The following is a 23,153-nucleotide window of genomic DNA, read 5'->3' as shown; positions in this document are numbered from 1 at the left end:
TGGAATTTGAATACATATTTTTTTATTATGGAAATTACAAGTGCTATCATAATTTGCAAAGACATATAGAAGTTCTCAAAATATTTCATTATTATTATTAAAAAAGCACTGCATGAAATATTGTTATAAAGCTGCCTTTCGGGAGATAAAAGTCTTTTTCACATTATTTGGGAAGATTTGTGGGCATTTGTGTGCAAATACCACACACACACAGGGAACTCAGTATGAATTGCATCCAAGCCACCCTGAAAAACCAAGAAATATCATTAAACCGCTTCGTGGCGGCTGCTTCCAATCCAGCCTCATTGCAGCTGCTCTGGGTGGAAAAGGTAGTTGTAAGTAGTAGACATTTCTCCATATACCACGTTAAGAGGCATAGTGACAATTGGATTCCATGTGATGGGAGTGCCTTTGTAGTGTTTCTGAAGCCATATTGGCAGGCCCTAAATAGATGCTGCTGGTCAAGGGGAACTGTTTTCTTCTGCTGCCTTTACATCGCCTGGGTTTAAGTTCTCCATGGTGGTATTTCTACATGTCACCATTCAAGAGGATATTGGGAGCTGAGAAGCCGTCATGAAGAGAGTACCCTTCGCTTCTCTGACTCACAGGTTATCAGCTCCAAATGCCCTTCTGAGGCAACCCACCACCACCCGAAGGGGTAAAAAAGTAGGGTAACTATCTGTTTTGAACCATATGGAGAAGCACATACCCCCCCCAACTTTTCTCCGATGAAAATAGAGACGTCCCCTCTTACATTTCTCTGATGAAAATAGGGACATTCTAGGGAGAAACCAGGACCTTTCTGGGATTAAATCAGAAACTGGGACAGCTTCTGTAAAATGGGGACCGTCCCTGGAAAATAGGGACACTTGGAGGGTCCAGAAGTACCTTCAGAGGGTGCTATTTGGAGTAAAAAAGAGAAAATGTTCCGTTTCTCTCAGTCCAACATTTCAGGGCTCTTAATAACAAAGACTACAGGGAGCTGGCCTTTCGCTTTACTCCATGACTACAGAATTTTTCCTGTCATTCAACAGCTTCCCTGAGGAACAGAAAGACTGGTTTTGACAAATGCTAATGGCCAAAGATGGGTTCCTTGAGTCAAAGTACGACTCTCTCTTTCAATGTTCTGCTTCCAGATATATCAATTGCGGGTACCTAGACAAAGGTATGATGAATCTTTGGCCCTCCAGGTGTTACTGAAGAGCAACTCCCATCAGTCCCAGCCAGCATGGCCAACAATCAGGATTGTAGTATTTGTAGTCCAGCAACATATGGAGGGGCAAAGATTCACCACCCCTGGTCGAGACTCCTGGGTCCATTCCTGCAGATTCTGAGGTGTCTTTTGAATTTGTTCCTCCCCTAATAAATGCATTATCAGCAACAGCAAGAAAGGCAAATTAGTGCAGCTAATAACGGGCACAGGCTCCACCTGGACTCGTTATCCATCACTTTCTTATGTTTTAAAGGACTTCTTGAACATTCATTCATTATTTTAAAAACATTTGGACTACAGAGGCACATTTTGCAGAAACATAATTTGTCATTTTGCAGTTCCATAAATACCATGCGTTGCTGCCGTCAGCTAAAACTTCTAGCTAAAGCCCAGTGTAAAAGATTCTCCTGTGATTTCCTCCCCACATTTATGGGAACTTAATCAGTTCAGTGCTACTCTCCATTTGCCAGTGTAGTATTGTTGTTTTCTTTCTCTTCCCTCTGAATTTCATTTTCATCCGTAATTAGCTTCAGTGTGGGAAAGCTTGTCATTTTACTCCTCCTCTCACTTACAGGACAGGCATGTGAGCTAGGGCCTCCATAAGTCATCATAACAGGAGGAGCCCATTTGCGCATTGTTTTGTCACATGGAGGGCATTTCTCCCATGCACCCTGGCAAAGTCAGCTGAACAACTGCGCTCTGTGCTGAAGGGATGGGCTCGAGTGTCAGATGAGGGATTTGACACAGTAAAATTCAGCTTTCAACCTCTGGCTAAACTGGGTCGTGCTCAGATCAATGCAACAATGTGAATGTACTGAGCAAGATTCTCTAAACCAGTCTGTCAGGAGAAAAGTCACAGGCAGATAAAAGAACAGGTTTAAGGATCAGGAACCTTGTACATATGCAGGGGCTTAGCTGGAAACTTTTTGTGCTCATCATCTCTCCCTTTGCCAGTGCATAAATACCAGCCAAACCCCGCTCATCAGTACAGATTCCCCATGTGCAAGAAAGCTTCGAGCATCCATCCGTGCCCCAGTTTCACAAGCAACATCTTTCATGCGGCTTCACCTTTGCTACTTGACTCCAAGTGATGGGCGAGCGGGATAGCTAACAGGCTCCGGGACTAGCCAGAGGTTCTCTTTGGCATTTCACGTTCAATGAAAAAGGGAGACACTTTTTGGCGTATCAGGTAAGTCTCTGGTGCAAATTTAGCTCACATGCTCTGGAGCGATTCACTAAAAGCAAAGACTGCAGCTGAGCCCATGTTGGACTGGGTTCAGAAACCAATGCATCCCAAGAGATTTCAGACTCGCAATCTGTGATCCCAACAAAATATCCAGATAATTTTGACACCTGATTTAACATTCACCAGCACATACGCACTCCAAGGAGTCTCTAAGCCAGGCATCCCCAAACTTCGGCCCTCCAGATGTTTTGGACTACAATTCCCATCTTCCCCGGCCACTGGTACTGTTAGCTAGGGATCATGGGAGTTGTAGGCCAAAACATCTGGAGGGCCGCAGTTTGGGGATGCCTGCTCTAAGCTATATGCAGGAGGACAGAGCATAAAAGATATCCTCTCACAATGCACGTAACTCCACTTTGTATATTCTCTGATATTTTAATACATTTCTTTCTTTCTTTTGGAAATGATCACTTTTCACCACTTTAATTCACAGGGAGGAGTGGCCTACTGTTTGGAGCATCCATGAACCAAAAGCACACAGAAATTTAAACTGCAGCAACTCCTGCAATTGCCACACATGAAACAACCTTGTGGCTCAGGCATTACGGAGCTCGCGAACAAAGACCATTTTCCCCTGCCAAAGAAAGATCCCAAAGTCCGACATGAGCTGGTTCAACATTTCTGAAAGAGGAAATTCCTAGGTGAAGTCACAGTGCCTGTCACTCTTTCGAAACCATCCTATTTAGACCCTTGTGCATTGGGCCCACGTGAATAGGAATTGTTCACCTGCAAATACGTGGAATGCATCAAGCACTTTTTGTGCAAACTCTGGGTGGCTGCAGGATGTCCCATCTTCCACCATAGGTCTGCAGGGAAAAAAGAGTGTTCTCTACAAATGTCAGTAGGACAGACACCCACACAAACCCACACACATACACACCCCTCATTCCTTTCCATACAAATGAACCACAGTAGATTGTTAACCTGCATGGAAACTCCTGATATGTGGCAGGGTTCTGCACAGCAGAAAGGAATCGCCATATACGAAGCAACGTTTTCAATCTGCTGCTGGCGTCAGTGCTACTACGTGATAAACCAAACTTTGCGGAGAGTTCCTGCTACAATCGGCTAGTATTGGCAAAAGGCAAAGGCATTCTGTGCGAACAAGAGGCTCTGGGAAGTGCATGAAGCGCCGCTTTGTGCTGCGTGATAAAAAGAAGATGCCCTCATCGCTCCCTAATAGCGGGACCTCTGCTTTCTGGCTTCTACAGTGAGACATCCTGTGGACAGCTACAATGCTCGCCTCTTACATCTTGAATCTCCTGTTGATAAAGAACAGAGTGAGAGTCTGTTAAGGGAAGGGTCTGAGGGAAGATGGTAGGCCTGTAGGGAAGCAACTGCCGGCTGATCTGGACGCACACGGCCTGCTGAGGACGTGGGCACGCCGCTGCTATTTACAAAACTTGAAGAAGAAGCCTTTTATGGGGAGACTGCTGTTCTTCAGTTCCAGGGCTAGCTGTGCTCATCTAAAGTCACATAATGAAGGGAACAGTAAAAGCAGGGGCTTTTTTCAGCCGGAACTCGCCGGAACACAGCTCCGGGACACCTCTCAGGTGGGCGCCGTTGCCATTATAAGAGAACACGGCGAGTTCCAGCACCTTTTTTTCTGGAAAAACAGCACTGAGTAGAAGGCATACAAAACACACCACCCAAGATATTTCTGTGAGGAGGGAACCATCATTCCGTGGTGTTCTGGAGAGCGTAATTCATCTCGGCATTGGAAGTGGGAACTGCACCTCTATCCCATAAACTAGCGACGTTCGCATGTTGTACTGTTGAGGCAGGAGATATATGGGTGTTTCTGGCTGCAGTACCGTATCTTTCTGCTACCTGCAGCTCTAGATGCCTGCTTTTAAGATGCCCCACCCCCTTCTGAGCATCTTCTAATGCCAGGATCAGATTCGTGTCTCGGTCCACATCAGGAGCAGGTCACAGTTGTGTGCAAAATCTGTGAGTTGCTGTGCAGAAGGGGGCAGCTGCCCAAGGGGCTTGGGTTGAAGCATGAGCTTAGAAAGGGCCCCAAAAGCTGGAGAAAAAAATCAAATGAGCAAAAAATGCTACTGCTAAGCAGGTTCTCGAGGAAGGCGCATCCTTGCCTCTCACCTCCAGCGGTGCAGTAAGGAATGGCTAGGCCTTTGTGACTTACCTGGTCCTTTATGCATGTCTTTCTCTGGGGAGGGGCATCATTCTGAGCAGCAAAACAAGCATCCCTTTGAATCAAGCTGACCACAGCTCTTCTTCTTCATTATATGGGTGCAGAACAAGCCAAACTTTAGGAAGCTGGTGTGATTTACACCGGGGCAAATGAGGCTGGTGTGCCTTGTTGCTGATCAAAACACTGTTAAGGAGCCACGCTATTGCTGGCTGAGCTGCCCGAAGTCTGGCAGAGGGAAAACTTAAGATATAATTTGACGACCCTTTCCGGGAGTCCGTTTGACTTCCGAAATGGTTCGAAAAGCAAGGCGCGGCTTCTGATTGGCCGCAGGAGCTTCCTGCAGCCAATCAGAAGCCGCATCAGACATTCAGCTGCCGGAAAATGTCCGCAAACCAGAACACTCCTTTCCGAGTCTGAGATTTGTTCAGGAGTCGGTTTGTTCGGGAGCCAAGCCATTCGACTACCAAAGTGCCACTGTACAGTATAACTTTCACAGCCTTACTCGGACACATGACTGAGCTGAAAAAAAGGGGTTAGTCTCCTCCTGCCTTGTCCTGTCACCACCATGCTCCCACAAACTGGCACCTTTTGGGGACTTACCGCTATCTTGGCTGAGCCCCATCTGAGCCGAGATGGAAGACTTAGGGCAGCCTATCTCCAGATAGGCTCTGGTCAACCTGGCAGATCTCGGGTGTTAATTGCTCGCTGTTCTCCAAGGATACTCTGCCGTTGCTTCTTATTTAACCAGCTTTGTAAACAGCGATGGACAAGAGAGGTACCTTCTTAGGTGAAATCCTTGCTCATTTTTTCTGCCTTACTTTGAACCCAGGAAAACGCATTCCCAGGACCAAATCAAACTGAATAGGGTAGAAGTATCTTGACAGTTTGGGGGGAGTTTTGTTTTTTACTTCAGTGCATCTACACGGTCTATGAATGTAGGGGCAGGAGGGAGGAAACCTCCTAGGGAATATTATTTTGGGGGAGAAAGCAGCCCATGGGGGAAAGGGTTAAGCTTCCCTCTCCCCCCTGGCTGCCCCTCCCCCAAATCCTCTGGAAAAGCTGGAAGGCTGTTCACGTCTCCCCCATGTCATGTCAAGCTTGGTGGTCCTCAGAATCTGGTTCACGGATCGACTCAGGCAAAACTGAAGCACTTCAGGACAGCACTAGAAACATATGTCGCCTCAAACCCACACCTTTTCTGTGAGACCTCTGGCTTCAACCCAAACAAAGCAATCTCTGGTTACCTTGGGCTCTCTTCCTTAGAATCATAGAGTTGGAAGAGACCACAAGGGCCACCCAGTCCAACCCCCTGCCAAGCAGGAAACACCATCAAAGCATTCCTGACAGATGGCTGTCAAGCCTCTGCTTAAAGACCTCCAAAGAAGGAGACTCCGCCACACTCCTTGGCAGCAAATTCCACTGTCGAACAGCTCTTACTGTCAGGAAGTTCTTCCTAATGTTCAGGTGGAATCTTCTTTCTTGTAGTTTGAATCCATTACTTTTGCAGTCTCACTAATTCTTGAAATTTAGAAGATAGGCTTAGTAGAGGAGCAGGCCACTGTTGGGTTTGGGGGTTAAAGCAGCATGTACATTAATAGTGTAGTAGTAGTGATGATGGTATATTATTATTATTATTATTATTATTATTATTATTATTATTATTTCCATAAAAGGTATCCACAGGTTAGTAAGTTTCAAGAGAGGACCTGATTCCTTATACAGTTGTGCCTTAGAAGTCGAACGGAATCTGTTCCAGAAGTCCGTTCGACTTCCAAAATGTTCGGAAAGCAAAGCAAAGCTTCTGATTGGCTGCAGGAAGCTCCTGCAGCCAATCAGAAGCCACAGAAGCCCCGTAGGATGTTTGGCTTCCAAAAGAACGTTCGAAAACCAGAACAGTCACTTCCGGGTTTCGATCGTTCAGGAGCCAAAAGGTTCAAGAACGAGACTGTTCCACTTCCAAGGTATAATGATTTGCTGTACTGGGATGGAACATAACAGCATAAAAATTGTGCCCAGCAGTCAACCAGAAGCCAACCCCCTGGGTTTTACGTGAAATTTGCTGGGATGATGTTCCACTGTCTTAAATGGCAACAACAACAATAAATAAAACTGCCAAGACAGGCAAGTTAAGACAATTTCCACATGGAAAAGAACTCCTGGCCGGAACAATTCCTTGGTTTGCATACCAAGCATGGCCTAATTTTGTCCTCCATTGTAAATTTAAGTACAGTGGAACCTTGGTTCTCAAACCTAATCCATTCTGGGAGTCCCGAAACCGTTCGAAAACCAAGGCGTGGCTTCTGATTGGCCGCGGGAGCTTCCCGCACTCAACCGGAAGTCGCGTCGGATGTTCGGCTTCCGGAAAACGCTCAAAAACCGGAACACTTACTTCCAGGTTTTTGTCGTTTTTTCGGGAGCCGATTTGTTTGTCAACTAAGCTGTTCGAGAACCAAGTTTCTACTGTACTAGTGAGGAGAACCATGAAACAAGGTGCTCTCTTTGCATGGCTCTGCGTTTGTTTGTTTGTGTTTGTTTGTTTGTTTGTTTGATTGATTGTTTTGGACATTGTCATTGCTGCCTTTCATCCCTAGTAGCGCATGGGAGAGCAGTAAGAAAAAGGTAAGCAGTTAGTGAGCAACAAAAGTTTGTTTCCTGGCAGGACGCTTTCACTTCATATTGTAACCACATGTCCCCAGTTCACCACACGTTCAACAAGCAATCTCGGCCCAAGAGACCTTCAGAGCGACTCTCACACACACACATTCAGACACATACGGACGTGAAATTTAAGCAACTTTACAACAGCCCATCTAAAAAAAGTATTTTATTTCAGAAAAATAAATTTCCAAATACAACTGGGCTTTTGTAATATAAAAAATAGCCACTTTTATTGCTAGAGTGTGTGTATATATAATATATATATTTATATATTTATATATATAGTATGATATGCAATACAATGTTAGTACATGTGAAAAATAGAAACTATCGATAAACCACATTGATATAACTGCAGATATTCATTTGACACTCTTTTACGGGCAAGGCAGCCTTTAAGCTACCCATAGGCTCGTGGCTGCAATTCAGAGACTTATAAACTGATTGACAGGTAACAAGTGTGCTCTGAAATAACCTTCTCTGGAATGCAGTGGAAATTCAGTACTGTGCAGATGGGCAAAATGGGTGTTCGTCAAAAGGGCACGATCCTCCAGGGACATCTTTTGTGCAAGCCCTTTTGAAATGGGAGTTTCTGCAGGGACTCCTGGCGGATTGCACTAAACCAGGGGTCAGCAACCTTTTTCAGCCGTGGGCTGGTCTACCGTCCCTCAGACCATGTGGTGGGCCGGACTATATTTTTTGGGGGGGGGAGATGAACGAATTCCTGTGCCCCACAAATACCCCAGAGATGCATTTTAAATAAAAGGCACATTCTACTCATGTGAAAACATGCTGATTCCCAGCCTGTCCGCGGGCCGGATTGAGAAGGCGATTGGGCCCCATCCGGCCCCTGGGCCTTAGGTTGCCTTACAGGTAAAGGTAAAGGGACCCCTGACCATTAGGTCTAGTCGTGACCGACTCTGGGGTTGTGCGCTCATCTCGCATTATTGGCCGAGGGAGCCGGCGTATAGCTTCCAGGTCATGTGACCAGCATGACAAAGCCACTTCTGGCGAACCAGAGCAGCACACGGAAACGCCGTTTACCTTCCCGCTGTAGCGGTTCCTATTTATCTACTTGCATTTTGACATGCTTTCCAACTGCTAGGTTGGCAGGAGCTGGGACCAAGCAACGGGAGCTCACCCCGTCACAGGGATTCGAACCGCTGACCTTCTGATCAGCAAGCCCTAGGCTCAGTGGTTTAACCCACAGCGCCACCTGGGTCCCGCTAGGTTGCCTTACCCCTGCACTAAACCTTTCCGACAGGCAATATTCACACGAGACAATTTCTCCGGAGCCTGTCTTGCCCACAGGTACGACCTGCCTTGCAGTTAAGACCTGGGCTTTCGGTGCTGCGGCACATCTGGGCCCAAACATTGCTGGTAAAAATGAAAATCTTTCAGGTGTCCCTTAAATCAGAAATCAACAGGAACAGCTGACGGTGGAACCCCAGGAAGCTCAGTTAAAGCTTCCATGCTTAGTCCTGGGGCAAACTGGACAAGAGAATATGCAAAGGGTTCAGAGAAGGCTTGTTTGAGGTTGACAGCAATGCAGCCATGATCTCAAACTCTTAGTTGATGGCTGAAAGCTGCTATAACAATTTATCCCATGGGTAGGCAAACTAAGGCCCGGGGGCCAGATCCCGCCCAATCGCCTTCTACAGTGGTACCTCACAAGACTAATTTAATTCGTTCCATGAGTCAATTCGTTTTGCGAAAATTTCGTCTTGCAAATCTTTTTTGCCCATAGGAACGCATTAATTAAATTTCAATGCATTCCTATGGGAAACCGCGATTCGCAAGACGAATTTTTCGCAAAATGAATTCACCTTGCAAGTCACCATCAGATCGCAAGACGCATTCGTCTTTCGAAAAATTCGTCTTGCAGGGCATTCGTCTTGTGAGGTACCACTGTAAATCCAGCCCACAGACGGTCCAGGAATCAGTGTGTTTTTACATGAGTAGAATGTGTCCTTTTATTTAAAATGCATCTCTGGGTTATTTGTGGGGCCTGCCTGGTGTTTTTACATGAGTAGAATGTGTGCTTTTATTTAAAATGCATCTCTGGGTTATTTGTGGGGCCTGCCTGGTGTTTTTACATGAGTAGAATGTGTGCTTTTATTTAAAACGCATCTCTGGGTTATTTGTGGGGCATAGGAATTAGTTCTTCTTTTTTCACAATATAGTCCATCCGTCCCCAAGGTCTGAGGGACAGTGGACTGGGCCCCCGCTGAGAAAGTTTGCTGACCCCTGGTTTATCCTGACGTTTCAAGGGCATCTGCCAAGAATATAATCCTGATCAATAACTGATAGATCAAATTTGCAGTATGGATTCTAATTCAAATAGACTAGAGCATTCCAGATCTGATTCTAACTGATGATAGTGGTACTTTTCTACGGGGACTCAGTGGCTCAAACATCCCTGCATTATCCGGACCCAATCTCAGAGAAGACAGGAAACGAAAAGAGAAGCAGTGTAACCTCAAGCAGAGCACGATGAGCTTGTGAGTATGGTTTAATGAAAAGCTGTGATGTTAACAATAAAGGGGAGAGCGGGGAAAGATTTAGCTTACCCTGAACCTAGTGGCTGCCTCAAACATTCCCCCTCGATTGACCTCACTTAGCATCTTTGTCAAACGCCAAAGGAGCCCCTTAAAAATCCCTTTTGCCCGTAGGGTTTGGTCTGCAGTGGCAACAAGCAGTTCAGATCTGTTGCAAAGGTGCCGAATGCCACAACACGGGCTTCCGCCAAAGCCCACCGTGGCATCCCTTCTCTTGCAACACATGGCTCATGGATCAGTTTAGAAGTAGTGCTTATCTCATGTGCAATCAATCACCAGCGTTCGGATACCGCAGGCTGGGTCAATCAACGCGTTCAAACCGGGGAGCGAAGGGAGGGAATTAATGTTGATTGTCAGAATGGCCTGAGGAACAAACTCGGCCTCGTTGGGACCCAATCAGCAAGCATCTCTCTGGCCCCAAATACCGAAATCTCTTAAAATGCCCCAAATGAGAGCAAGGCCTGTTTTCAATGAAAACTCGATCCATCTTGGTTAGACCTAGCCATCAGCACATTTGTTTTGTTTTGCTTTTTTTTTGTTGTTTTTACCCAGGGTGCATTTAGCTTTAAGTCCTTTTTTGTTTCTCGGCTTACTTGTGCAGGTATTTCTCCAGATACTCTTGCATCCACCTTAACTTGGGATCGACGCAGATCTGTTTGCTGCTGTTTTTCAGTCTTGCGCTGTTTAAAAAGGGGGAGAGAGGAAGGAATTTCAGAATAAGTAAGAGAATTAAAACCCTGAACAAGAGAAGGCGCTCTTGAATTTTGTTCGGTTCAACTCCTGGATGAGACGCAATGAAGTATTATCCTTTTTACATTACACAGTAGGCAGCTAGTGAAAGAAAATTTCAGTGATGGTGAAATCAGCCAGTAAAATGACCACACACAAAAAAAAAACCACACTGAATATTTCTACAGGACCAAATCACCTTTCAGCATTTTCACAGAACACAAGGGAAAGGTCCTCTGTGCTCATGCTTGTTAGGCCTAGAAGAGAGCTAGAAATCTAAACCGTTCCATCTTTAATCGGGATGGTTTCCTTTCAGAAAGTTGCAGAATCATATTGATTTCCACAGGCTTGATTCCTATAACTGCTTGTTTTGAAGCAATCTCAGTAAGATACAGTCATTATCCGATTGGAGGTTTTTCACTTTTTAGGAGGAAATAAGAGCCGACTTTTATTTCCAAGTAAAAATTTTCTTCACAAAACCGTTGATATAAATAAATGGCCATTTTCTTAAAGAGTTGCTACTAAGGGCCCAGATAATTGCTCTGGGAACCAGAGGAACACGTCCATGATCCAGCTAATATTCTCTCTTGCAAAGCCTTTTTCATATTTTAAATAAAGACTTTTGTGATTTGATTTGCCTTTAGTGCATAGATGTTTCTCATCATTGTACATTGTTATGCAAAATTTGAATTTCAGATTCATACAGATGGTTAAATACCTATCACCACACCGATTGCTGTACATGATGGAGACATCAACCCTCTTTCAAATATTTGTATGCTTTTAACACATGTTTTGTAATAGTATAAAATTACTCCTTTCAAGAAATGTGTAGCTTTTCATCTCTCAATGGGAGACTAAAGTTTTTTTTTAATATTAAGGGTGGAAGATCTGTACATTATTATTCATATATATTTTCATTAAATGTGAAAGGACTGATTAACAGCTGGTTTGACAGCAGCATAAATTTTGGAGTACCAGGTCCTCATTCAGGGGACAGAACTGCTTTTTGATCAATCCACACAAAACTCTGGGACCACTCTTTCAATTCACACGTACCCTGACTCTTTGAAGGTCTGAAGTTTCATCGTTACGCCTTTCAAATGAAGGGATCCCAAGGAGTTATGTATGTATGTATATATATAAAGACATCCTTTGAATCACCGAAATGTGTTTACTTGCACAGTGATTTGGGATGGAGCGTCTTAAAAACGGTTATATGTAAAACTTTAAAAAATGAAAATATGCCCCAAATTCCCCATCCAAGTGTGTGAAGCGCAACGCCATATAGAAGGTCCTATTGTTTTGATTTTCATTAACAAACGGTGCCGAATAGGAGGAAATCTGTACTTGATAAATAAACAGGCGTCAGAATCCATCGCCAGCCTGCTTCAGCTGCCCAGACCACCAACCCACAATGCAATTAGCTGGCTGAAGTAAAACCAATAAATAGTTTCCTTTCATTGGAGATGAGAAACTTCTGTTATGACAAGCTTAATTGGGTGTGTCCCCCTTAAGATGAGGGAAATGGTAGATACACCAAGATAAATAGTGACGGCAACTCTGCTGCAGCAACTATCTCTCTCTCTCAACAGAGGTAATCTCTTAGGCTGACCAGAGCTGTTTTTGGTGTCAAAGTCATGCCTGGGTGTAGCTCAGGGGTCAGGGGGCCGGTCCACTGTCCCTCAGACCTTGTGGAGGGCCGGACTATATTTTGGGGAGGGGGAAAAAGAACGAATTCCTATGCCCCACAAATAACCCAGAGATGCATTTTAAATAAAAAGACACATTCTACTCATGTAAAAACACGCTGATTCCCGGCTAAGGGTTGCCAGACTCAATAGTGGACGGGACATCTGTGCCTTTAATTGCCCTGCTCTCTTTTGAGTCTGGAAACCTTAAAGAGAAATCAGCAGACCCTTTGCTTGGAAATTAAACTGGGAGTGGCCGCCAAGACCACATAACACTGGTCTTGAAAGATCTACATTGGCTCCCAGTACGTTTCCGAGCACAATTCAAAGTGTTGGTGCTGACCTTTAAAGCCCTAAATGGCCTCGGTCCAGTATACCTGCAGGAGCGTCTCCACCTCCATCATTCTGCCCGGACACTGAGGTCCAGCACCAAGGGCCTTCTGGCGGTTCCCTCGTTGCGAGATGCCAAGTTGCAGGGAACTAGGCAGAGGGCCTTCTCGGTGGTGGCGCCTGCCCTGTGGAACGCCCTCCCATCAGATGTCAAAGAGGAAAACAACTACCAGACTTTTAGAAGACATCTGAAGGCAGCCCTGTTCAGGGAGGCTTTTAATGTTTAATAGATTACTGTGTTTTATTTTTCTGTTGGAAGCCGCCTAGAGTGGCTGGGGAAGCCCAGCCAGATGGGCGGGGTATAAATAATAAATTATTATTGTTATTATTATTTCTCTTTAAGGTTTCCAGACTCAAAAGAGAGCAGGGCAATTCAAGACACAGAAGTCCTGTCCACTATTGAGTCTGGCAACCCTATTCCCGGCCCATCCGCGGGCCAGATTTAGAAGGCGGATTGGGCCAGATCCAGCCCCCGGGCCTTAGTTTGCCTACCCATGGTGTAGCTCAAATCATCCCTGACCACATTGACCAAGCTGGCTGGGATTGATGGAAGTTGGGAGTCCAATACTATCTTGAGGGCACCAGATTGTCTACCCCTGGTCTACCTCATCGGTTGTATCCAGCTGCCACTCGCTCGAGCCAGCTGCTGATTTTTGGGAAATTTGTAACTAGACGGGAGTGGTTGTAACACTCTGGTTCCAAATAGGTTTACCCAAGGAGATTCCAGTCTACCACGTCCTACAAGGCAGCAAGGACCAACCCTCTCTCAAAGAGACCTTATTATCTCCCAGAGGATGCAACTAGCCATGATGGGCAAGGGTCACACACGAGAAGCCAGGCAAATCTCTCCAAGCATCTTGTCAACATCCTCAAGCTCCCCAAACGGAAACATCCAAGAAACCTTGGGCACACCTGTACTCTCAAGGATGGAGTGGGTGGAAGCAGGACTTCATCATCTCTCCCGATGGGTTTAAGTGAAGCAGGTCCCAAAATACCTGGAAGAGCTCTGCCGGACAACTTTGAAGATGCAATGGTGGCAAAAAGTGTTGCTTTCTTGCCACCATCACCGCAACAGAGTACACTTAAGCACTTACCTATGTTCGGCTGGTCTCCAGGCACCTAGAAGTGTCTATAACCCCCGGGGGGGGGGGCCTCAAGGAAGTCCAATATTTAGAAAAGGCCCCAGCTGTACTGAATATAAATGTAAAACAACTGGAAGCTCTGCTCCCAAGGCCCAGCAAGTAAGGCAGGCATCCCCAAACTGCGGCCCTCCAGATGTTTTGGCCTACAACTCCCATCATCCCTAGCTAACAGGACCAGTGGTCGGGGAAGATGGGAATTGCAGTCCAAAACATCTGGAGGGCCGAAGTTTGGGGGTGCCTGTTCTTCACTCTTTTCATCTGCTTAAGGCATGGCCAAACTTGGCCCTCCAGCTGTTTTGGGACTACAATTCCCATTATCCCTGACCAGTGGTCCTGTTAGCTAGGGATGATGGGAGTTGTAGTCCCAAAACAGCTGGAGGGCCAAGTTTGGCCATGCCTGGCTAAAGGGGACACACCCAAAATCTAGAAAGAACCACCTTCTACAAGGCTCACAGTTTCTGTTTGAAACTAGCAAAATCCAACCCATGTTTGGTGCCTTGGAGTATCTCCAACACTAGTTAAATTCATCGTTAGTTTGAATAAAATTTAGGCGTTCCTACCTTTACAGGGAATAAATATGCTTAGCAGATAGTACATTGGATGCAATGTACTCCCTTTTATTTTATTTTAATTAAATCGAATTTAATGCAGCTTCCGCCAAAAATCCCCCACACAGCATTAAGGTTATAACGTCATTTTACATAATCTGAGGGTGTTAACGGTCTATATAGGCTTTCCACAGACATGCTTGCAAAACTGGTGGGATAAATTTGCTAACTGCTTCCCTTACGTATGAAAAGAACGGGGGGGACCAGGTTCTATCCCTGCCCTTTCTGGCGATTTTAAGTGGTGAGCACAGTCCTTAAAACCAAAAATAATGAACTTCTATGGTTTGGTGCGTTGCCTGAAGTGGCCACAGGGAGGCAGGCAATCGGAACTTCCCAGCCTCTTCTCTCCCTGGTTGTGTAGATCTCATTTTTGTTAAAAGAAAAGTAGGCAAATGATTGTTCTTTTTTAAAAAGGGGGGGGGCATTTTGAAGTTCTTCCAGATCCCCTCCGCTTCTGTCTCTGCTCACCCCTTCCCAGCTGCCATTCTAGTAGTTTCCTCTTAATTTCCACTTAAGTACAAAGAGCTGCTTAGACCTAAGCCCACTCTCTGGGGCTACTCTAGACAAAGAAGCCAAGAGTCATGTTTCACTGAGAAAGTTTCTCAAATTGAACTCTTTATCATGCAAAACAAGCAATACAATTGGTTTAACATGTTTTCCCTGCTTAAAGTGAGTGGCCAAGATAAATATCTCAGGGAGAGGAATGCAACTAAATAAATTTATTTATTTTCAGCATTTGCATCTAGCCACAACGCAAGTAGCCTACATTATACCAGCTGTGAGGAACCTTTGATTTTCCCTGTCCATTAGCCATGCTTACAGGGGATGCTGGGAGTTGTAGTTCAGCAACACCTAGCGGGACTAAGGTTCCCCACACCTGCAACATACCGAACAGTTTTTCATCCGGTACAAAATTATCTTTCTCATCTGAAAAATGGCAGGATAGGCATATTCTCCCTGTCACATATTAACCCAATTATGAATTAATTAACAATGCTAATAACAAAAAAAACCTATTGTTGCTTCTAACACTTACAAAATATTTTGAGAAGGCACAGCAAGTCTACATTTGCACACAAATCTAACAATACAGTGGTACCTCGGTTTTCGAACGTTATCCGTTCCGGAAGACCGTTCGAGTTCCAAAACGTTCGAAAACCGAGGTGCAAAGGGCGGCTTGCAAATTTAATTGAGAAAATTGAGAAAAATAACATATGCACTCAGCGGACACCATTCGACTTCCGAGGCCTGTTTGAAAACAGAAGCATTTACTCCCCGGTTTACGGCGTTCGAAGACCGAAACGTCAATGGAGACGTTCGAAAACTGAGGTACCACTGTATTTGAACATCGTTTCTATACGTACCCTATTAGATTAAGGTCTGGTTAACCCAGGTGGCGCTGTCGGTTAAACCACAGAGCCTAGGGCTTCCTGATCAGAAGGTCAGCGGTTCGAATACCTGTGACAGGGTGAGCTCTCGTTGCTCGGTCCCAGCTCCTGCCAACCTAGCAGTTCGAAAGCACGTCAAAATGCAAGTAGATAAATAGGAACCGCTAAAGCGGGAAGGTAAACGGCGTTTCCGTGTGCTGCTCTGGTTCGCCAGAAGTGGCTTTGTCATGCTGGCCACATGACCTGGAAGCTATACGCCGGCTCCCTTGGCCAATAATGCGAGATGAGCGCGCAACCCCAGAGTTGGTCACGACTGGACCTAATGGTCAGGGGTCCCTTTACCTTTAACTACAATAATGATCCCCCCCCCTTTTTGTAATGTACACAATATATTTTTATGTTGTCGTTGTTCTGTTTTGTTTTCTACATTGGTACTACTTCTTGTTTCCTATTCTTTTCTGTGTTTTGTCTTACTCTGTGCATTTGTGATTTTGTACTTTTAATTTGTCAATAAAGAATATTAATTTTTTTAAAAAAAGTTTACAAGAGAGAGAGAAAAGAAGGCATTTGTTCCAGAGGCAAAAGCATGCAATAGAAAAAAAGGGGTGCAAACTTACATGATCTGCAGGGAACAGCCAGGGACAGTCAAGATCTTGAGATGCTTCACATGGGATTTAGCTACATTGCTCTCAAAATATCTGCACGGGCAGCGGTAAGTCAGGCTGATGGGTTTCCCTGGAGGGTGGCATAAAGAAAAGGATTTAGATGCGCTGGGCTGATACCAATACCACCTCGCAGTGCAGATTACAAGACTTAAGGGGAGGGGAGGAAGAGAGATTTCTTCCTGGCATTTTTAGCACTTTTGCAAAGCTGCAGGGGAGCCAGCCTCTTCAGTTCTCATTTCAGCTTCTAATCCTGGTGTTTGTGGGTTTTAGAAGGCAAAATGGGGCGAGAAACTGGAACCTCAGAAATGGAGACGGCTTTTCTTTCTTTCTTTCTTTAAAAAAAGGGAGCCAGCTAATTGTCCCAAGTGGCTGGTGGCAATTAAGCAAGATAAAGGCTGCAAATGAAAAGCCCTTGGCCCCTTCAATGTTATTCCTGCCAAGGGATTTGACCTGAGGCCAAATGAAAAGGCAGACAGGAGAATGGAAGCCCTCAGCTCTGCAAAGCCAAACAACACCCCCCACCCCAAAAAAATAACCCCATCTCCTCTGCAAAGGGATTGCAAGCAGAGAGAGGGAGAAGCTAGCCGAGCCCTTTGGGCTACCCAAGGCCTGGCCCAGATTTGGCTCTACCAAATCCAGTTGCTTTTGCAACTGTGGAATAAACTTATGGTAATTATGAGGCGCCAGGTGTCACAGTAAAGCATCATTCAGGTAGTTGATGACCACTCTTCTAGCCAAATGCAAATTCAAGGGTGTAGAGAGAAAGGAGATGATAATTTCTGCAGATCCCCCCACTGAATTTGCTCCAAAGGACCCTCCTGAGCGGTGTATAGGAGTCAGGAGAAGGTGCCCACAAAAACCATCTCTCCCATTTTTAGCAATACATATTCAGCTGTCCCAAATCCCACACAAGAATTCCTAAATGGGTGTGTTTGCGTTCTTTTTATTTATTTCAAAAAAAAAAATTATGCACTGCATGATCATTTAAAAAAAATATATCCTCAAACTGTTCTTTCAAATGAACACACTCAACAGCTCAGGTTTCCTCCAAGTAATTTTCAAAACACGGAAAACTTTTAGGTATTATAAGACTATCAGACAGCTGACAGAATCTTCATGTAAAGCAATAGTCAGCATCTGTGGAAATGCTATTTAAATCCCCTAAGAACAAAACACAATCCCAGCAAATTCACCCATGTTTGCTGCTTCTCAAGGTGTGTGTTACCTTTTCCCTCTATAGCCCTAAGGTGACAGGTGCTCAAAAACCAGGCTAATGCTGTAAAAAAAAAAGTCTGTATTTTATAACTTCCACTTTCCTACAATCAGGTATTTCCACCTCCCCGAGTGATCTTGCAGTAACTGCAATTCCAAACTCTCATTTAGGAACTGAACTCTTTACATTTAGAATCCACTGGGCCTCTTTTCCCCACAAATAAGTGGTCATTCTGCCCATTTATTATCATTATTATTTTCCTAGTTTCCCCCAAGACAAAAAAATCTGTTGATTTACTATCGTGTCTGGGAAAATGTTCAACTACTGGGTCTGCCAGTCAATTTTTTATTTATTTGTTCTGCATTTGTGTTCGCCCACCTACTTCTTAGAAGCTGGTGTGGTTTAAAAAATAATAATCTGCAGTTTACATATACTGTAACAATTTACAAATTCTACCTACGGGTATCACAGGCCGATTGTTGCCTGTTGTAAAGTCCCTAGGGTTATATACCTTTTCCTCCCCACCGCAGGATTATAAAACTCCCAACAATTCCTGCAGGGATAACTGTGCCCTCGGGGGGGGGGGGCAAGAAGGGTGATTTTTCCAGGTTAAGACCTACAACCTATCTGATTTACAACAGTAAAATCAGATTGTACTGGCAGATCTCTGAATGATTTGCAGGCCGGCAAGGCTTCAGATCCCCAATCCTTAGTTAATAGGTTCGAAAGTGACTCCACTGTACTAGCGAAATGTTGAGATAACCAGAAGCAGTTTTGGTTTCTTGTATGGAAGGAAGTAATCAGTGATGTGTACATGGCAAGTCCCTGAGCTCAGAAGCCTTAAAATTCTATTTCTTTTGCACCAAGCCAAGGCTGGAGGATCTTGGGTTAGAAACAAAGCCCCAGATTTGCTCATCTCCACTTCACAGTATGTATTACTGTGTACAAACGGGTTTTTAATGTTCCCAGGCCTTTAGTAAATAAATAACGGTCTGTCCCTGCAGGCTGGTATATCTCTCAATAAATTCCACCGCTGGTTAATCCTCTTCTCCAAAGCAGTAGAGAGGAAACCATGGGGGGGGGGGAGAGATTCATCCTGTGTATGTATTTGTCCCTTCTTCCATGCCCAATACTGTAGCTAGGTGTTGGGGGATTTTTGACCAGAGACAAAGCAGAAAGCATGAGACCCTTTTCTCCCGGTCCTGGACCCCCAGTCCAAATTAAGACACACCACACACCTCTCTTGCATCTGCTGTTAGCAAAAGACATCAGGGGATCCATTCACAAACGTTCTGCATCAGTGATACGGAACTTAGTGCACAATGTGAGGGTTTGGGGAGGGCAAGTATAGAGGGCTACTCCATCATGTGATTCTGAAGTTGCACAGACCAATGAAAGACAGCTAGCTAGAGGAGATATCTTCTATAAAGAGAAGGCTGAAAGTATACTAAAACACAGTACAAAGGGAAATGAAATAGAGACAGATGATGAAGCTGCAAAGAGGTAGAGGGAACAAAATAAAAAAACATTCCTTCCAGTACTGTAGCACCTTGGAGACCAACTAAGTTTGTCATTGGTATGAGCTTTCGTGTGCATGCACACTTTGGGAGCCAATTAATTGTCTCATGGAAATGCACAAGTTTAGAAGAGTAAATAGATTTTGTGCGTAAATGAAGAAGAAGAAATGATGTATATCTGTCAATTTTAAAATGCAATTAAAATCAATTTTTAAAAATGAAGCTGCACAGACCAAACAAATGTTTATAGTTGCCTCTCTATTGAGCCGTTCACCTGAGGATGCAAAAAAAGGGGGAGCTGCTCTGGCTGGCCCTGCCTGCAACACCCTCTCCCCGCATTCGTGCAGACTCAGACTTTGGCACTTCTCTGCAGGTTTGAAGGAGTATATCCTTTGCACATGCTCAGCTGAATCTTGCCTGTGTTCGAGAACCAGGATGCCAGGGGGATCCTAACCATCTTCAGGTTAAATGCCGGAAACTACCCCCCACCCCACCCCCGTCCTTTAAATTGCATGGCTGCAAATTTCTAAGCTGGTTTTTTTAGTATTGCATTTTTGCATTGTTGTAAGCTGCCCTGGGGGAGAACTCCAATAAGGATAATCCTGAACAAGACTTTTTAAAGCCTTGGGTCCGCAATCTCGGTTTGTCCCCCTAACTTTTCCAAGCAAGGATATTGTGGCTTCAAGTGACAAAAGAATGAGGGACTACTCAGTGAGGGTTCTGCACCTCCTGCCCAGCTCTGCCTACACTGACTCTTCCTGAGTTTTGAATCCTAGAATTGGATTCTATGAATAGAGCTGGAAGGGGCCCAAGGGTCATCCAATCCAACCCCCTGCAATGCAGCTTGGCTGAAAGCAAAGCAAGGAGACTCTCCAGCTGACTGTCCCTTGCTGGAGGGGATCCCTCTTTCCCCAAGAGCTGGCCAGGTACGCAAGAACAAAGGCAAAGGAAGAAGGCAAAAGCAGCTATTGCCAGAGCAAAGGATGGCTCTGGAGCCTTAGCTTGGCAGGGGAGGAGAAGGAGCATCTCCAAAAGGAAATCATGGCAAGCTCCTCAGTCCCTGGGTAGCAGCAGGTGAGGGCACCAGTGGGTGATCTGTCCCCCAAGAAGCTGCAAGAAGCTACTGAATATAAATTAACCCATAAAATGTGGGTATTTCTCAAACCAAAAGAGCAGCGGGAACAGTCAAGAAGAGCAAGAGATTTAACATCAACCCTGCCAGTTACAAAAGACCTGTAGGCTGGGCTGCTACGTCATTCGGAGCAGAAACCAGGATGCTCAAGAGATGCTGAGCCGTCCATCACCTCTGAATTTCGTTGATTCCAAGGATTTTGAGCACCGTAGTTTACCCTTCACAGAACTACCATTGCCGGCAGCTCTTAACGGTGCCCAGAATTCTTCGAGGGGGAGAAATGAGCTTGCATTGAGCTCAGAAGCTTGTAAGCAGCCTCAGATTGCAGAAGGGAGCGTGGAAGGAATTTATAGCATAAGCTGCAAACGGGTGTGCTCCCGCCCCCCCCCTCCACGTGGGTGCAAGTGTCCAAACTTGGCATCAGTGGGGCTGCTGTTGAGCAGCCACTGCCTGGACTGGGCTGCGGGTCTCATAGGCGACTGTGCAGCCCGGGAGGGGAGAACAGCTTCGGGTGGAGAGAGGCAAGGGTCGTGCCGCCGCTTACCCCGTCGGTTCCCCGGCTTTGCAGGATGAAGGCGCAGGTGCGCAGGGCTTGGCCTTTCCACCTCCCGGAGAAAAAGGGCCTCCTCTTTGCGCGGGAGGAAAGGGAAGGGGGCTTCGCGCAGCAGCCCCACCGTCAAGGTGCCTGAGATTCCCAGGCAACCGGTCCGCTGGCGGTGTGGCGTCGAAATCCAGAGAGGGGCTACCAGGGTGCGGGAGAAAGCGGGGGCGCAGAGGAAAGAAAACCCACCTCTCTCCAACTTGAGCCTTTGCGCACAAGAAAGGAAGGGGCCCACAAGCAAGAGAAGCGCCCGAGGGCGAGGATGAAGCCCTTCGACGGCGGGGAAAGCGGCGCTCGGCGCTCCCGCTACGCCGGAGAGAAGGCGGCGGGCGAGGAACTAGGCTGGACCTACAAGTCCTGCATCCTCTTTAGGAAGCGCTCCGTGGGTTTCCGAGGGTTGTTTTGGTGTTTTTTTACTCGGGAACAAGTGGGTTTGCTTTTTTTGTGGGCGGGGGAGAGTCGTGCATACCCTGTAGTAACTTTCCCGCGGGACTCCCCTTTCAGTTTCCTTCGCATTCCTGATTCTGGACTGACAAGCCGTCTCCAGCATCTATAGGGAAAGTTCGACAGTCCCGCCGCGTTTGCTACTTTCAAGGGGAAAGGGTCGCAAAAACGGGTTCAGGAGCTGCCGCCCATCGGACCTCGCTCTGGCTTGGGCTGCAAAACGGGGGGATATAGAGAAAGCCCGCTTTTGACTGCAGAGCCACTGACGGCTACTAAATACAGTAAGCAAATCCCAGGCCTTATTTAACATTGGGAGCGATCGCAAAATGGATCATGCCGCTCGCTGCTCTGGAACAGGAATCCAGCCACCGACACCCTCCCTCCCTCCCGCTTCTCTTCGCTAGGCAAGGGTGCACTTCTCCGGTGGCTCCCGACGGAGCAGCACCAGAAACACCTGCGAGGAGCCCCGACAGCCCTGGGCTCGGGATCCAGCCTCCTCCGCTCCTCTCCCCTGCTTTTGTCTGCCGCCGACTCCGGGCGCCCTCGGCCGGGACTGGCCTCCCCGCGAAGGCGCTGGAGTTCAAGCGGAGGGCGCGCGCTCCCGTCGGCCCCCGACGGGGCGGAGGGCGGCGAGCCGTCGAGCACTTACCGTCGGCGGCGCGGAGGGTCCCGAGGAGCAGCAGCAAGGCGAGGAAGGCGGCTTTGCTGTCCATGGCGACGGCTGGTCTCTGGACTCGGAGCTGGGTCGTCGGAGCTGCAGCTGCTTGCCGTCGCTGCCGTCTGCCCGGATCGTTCCTCCCTCCCTCCCATCTATAGGGGCTGGCGGGGCCGGGGAAGGGGAGGGGGCTCCTGGAGGAGTGGGGGTGGGGGGAGGAGGAGGAGGAAAGGGGGCCGGTCGCTCGGATGGACCGCCTGAAGCGCGTTGTGATATCCGCCCGCCCTCCGAACAGGGCTGGAAAGGAGCCCAGAGACTTCCTCGCCCGCTTGCCCCCACTCCGAGTCGGGAGACGCGGCAGAGAGATCCCGAGGGGGCTGCGAGCCCCGAAGCGTCGCTCCCCCCACCTTGAGAAACGGACTTCCGATTTTGCTTTTGCTGCTGCTGTCCAGCGCCCTTCTCTCCCCCCCCCGAGTGCCATACCAGGTCTCTTTCCCAGGAGAGAGACCCCTTTTGGCTCGCAGCCTCTCTTGGCAAGTTCTGTGCCCCGGAGAGCAACCCCGGAGGGACGGCGTGGGGGGGCGGGGCTGGGCAAGATTCCTGCTTCTCCTTCGCATCTGCCACCAACGCGGGGCTAAGTGAGCGGAGATGTGCTGTTGTGAGTGTCGCTGCCGGGATGTTGCGCAGACCTGGGGGTCGCTCCTACCCCCATTTCTGGTGGCGGTGGTGGTCGTAGCACCCGGCGTGGATCGCCCTGCCCGCCGTCTATCAGCTCAGAGCGCGAAGCAGATCGAGCTGCAGGGATTCTTGCAGCCTATCCGAGCCTCCGGGTGCCTTCGGGGATCTGGGGAGGACAGGGAGCCAAAGGGAGGGCGGTCCAAAGGCCGAAGAGAAAACCTCTTGATTTCTATTTCTGGAATCATGCACTCCATACCAAGTCCCCCCCTCCCAAATAATAGGATCGTAGAGTTGAAAGGGACCACGAGGGTCCAACGCCCTGCAAAGCCGGAATCTTTCACCTAAGATGGGACTCGAACTCACGTCCCTCATATTAGGAGTCATATGCTCCACCGACTGAGTTATTTCAGGAGCGCCTTCCCGCAGCTGTGAATGAGTTGACCTGTCACCCTTCAACTGGCCATAAGCGA

General features: G+C 46.9%; 1 protein-coding gene across 1 annotated transcript; it reads right to left on the bottom strand.

Moving 5' to 3' along the window:
* Positions 1-22,156, bottom strand: CXCL12 (C-X-C motif chemokine ligand 12). Its single transcript, XM_035138239.2, has 4 exons — positions 22,000-22,156; positions 16,396-16,513; positions 10,424-10,510; positions 1-3,721 (listed from the first exon to the last, which is right to left on the bottom strand). Exons 1-4 carry the CDS (start codon positions 22,061-22,063, stop codon positions 3,706-3,708), a joined length of 285 nt encoding a protein of 94 aa, XP_034994130.1. The 5' UTR covers positions 22,064-22,156; the 3' UTR covers positions 1-3,705.
* Between the last annotated feature and the right edge of the window lie 997 nt (positions 22,157-23,153).

Source organism: Zootoca vivipara, chromosome 5 (genome assembly GCF_963506605.1).
Source record: "Zootoca vivipara chromosome 5, rZooViv1.1, whole genome shotgun sequence".
Taxonomy (NCBI): domain Eukaryota; kingdom Metazoa; phylum Chordata; class Lepidosauria; order Squamata; family Lacertidae; genus Zootoca; species Zootoca vivipara.
Note: the sequence above shows the minus strand (reverse complement) of the source record. Positions and strands in the feature narration are given on the sequence as shown.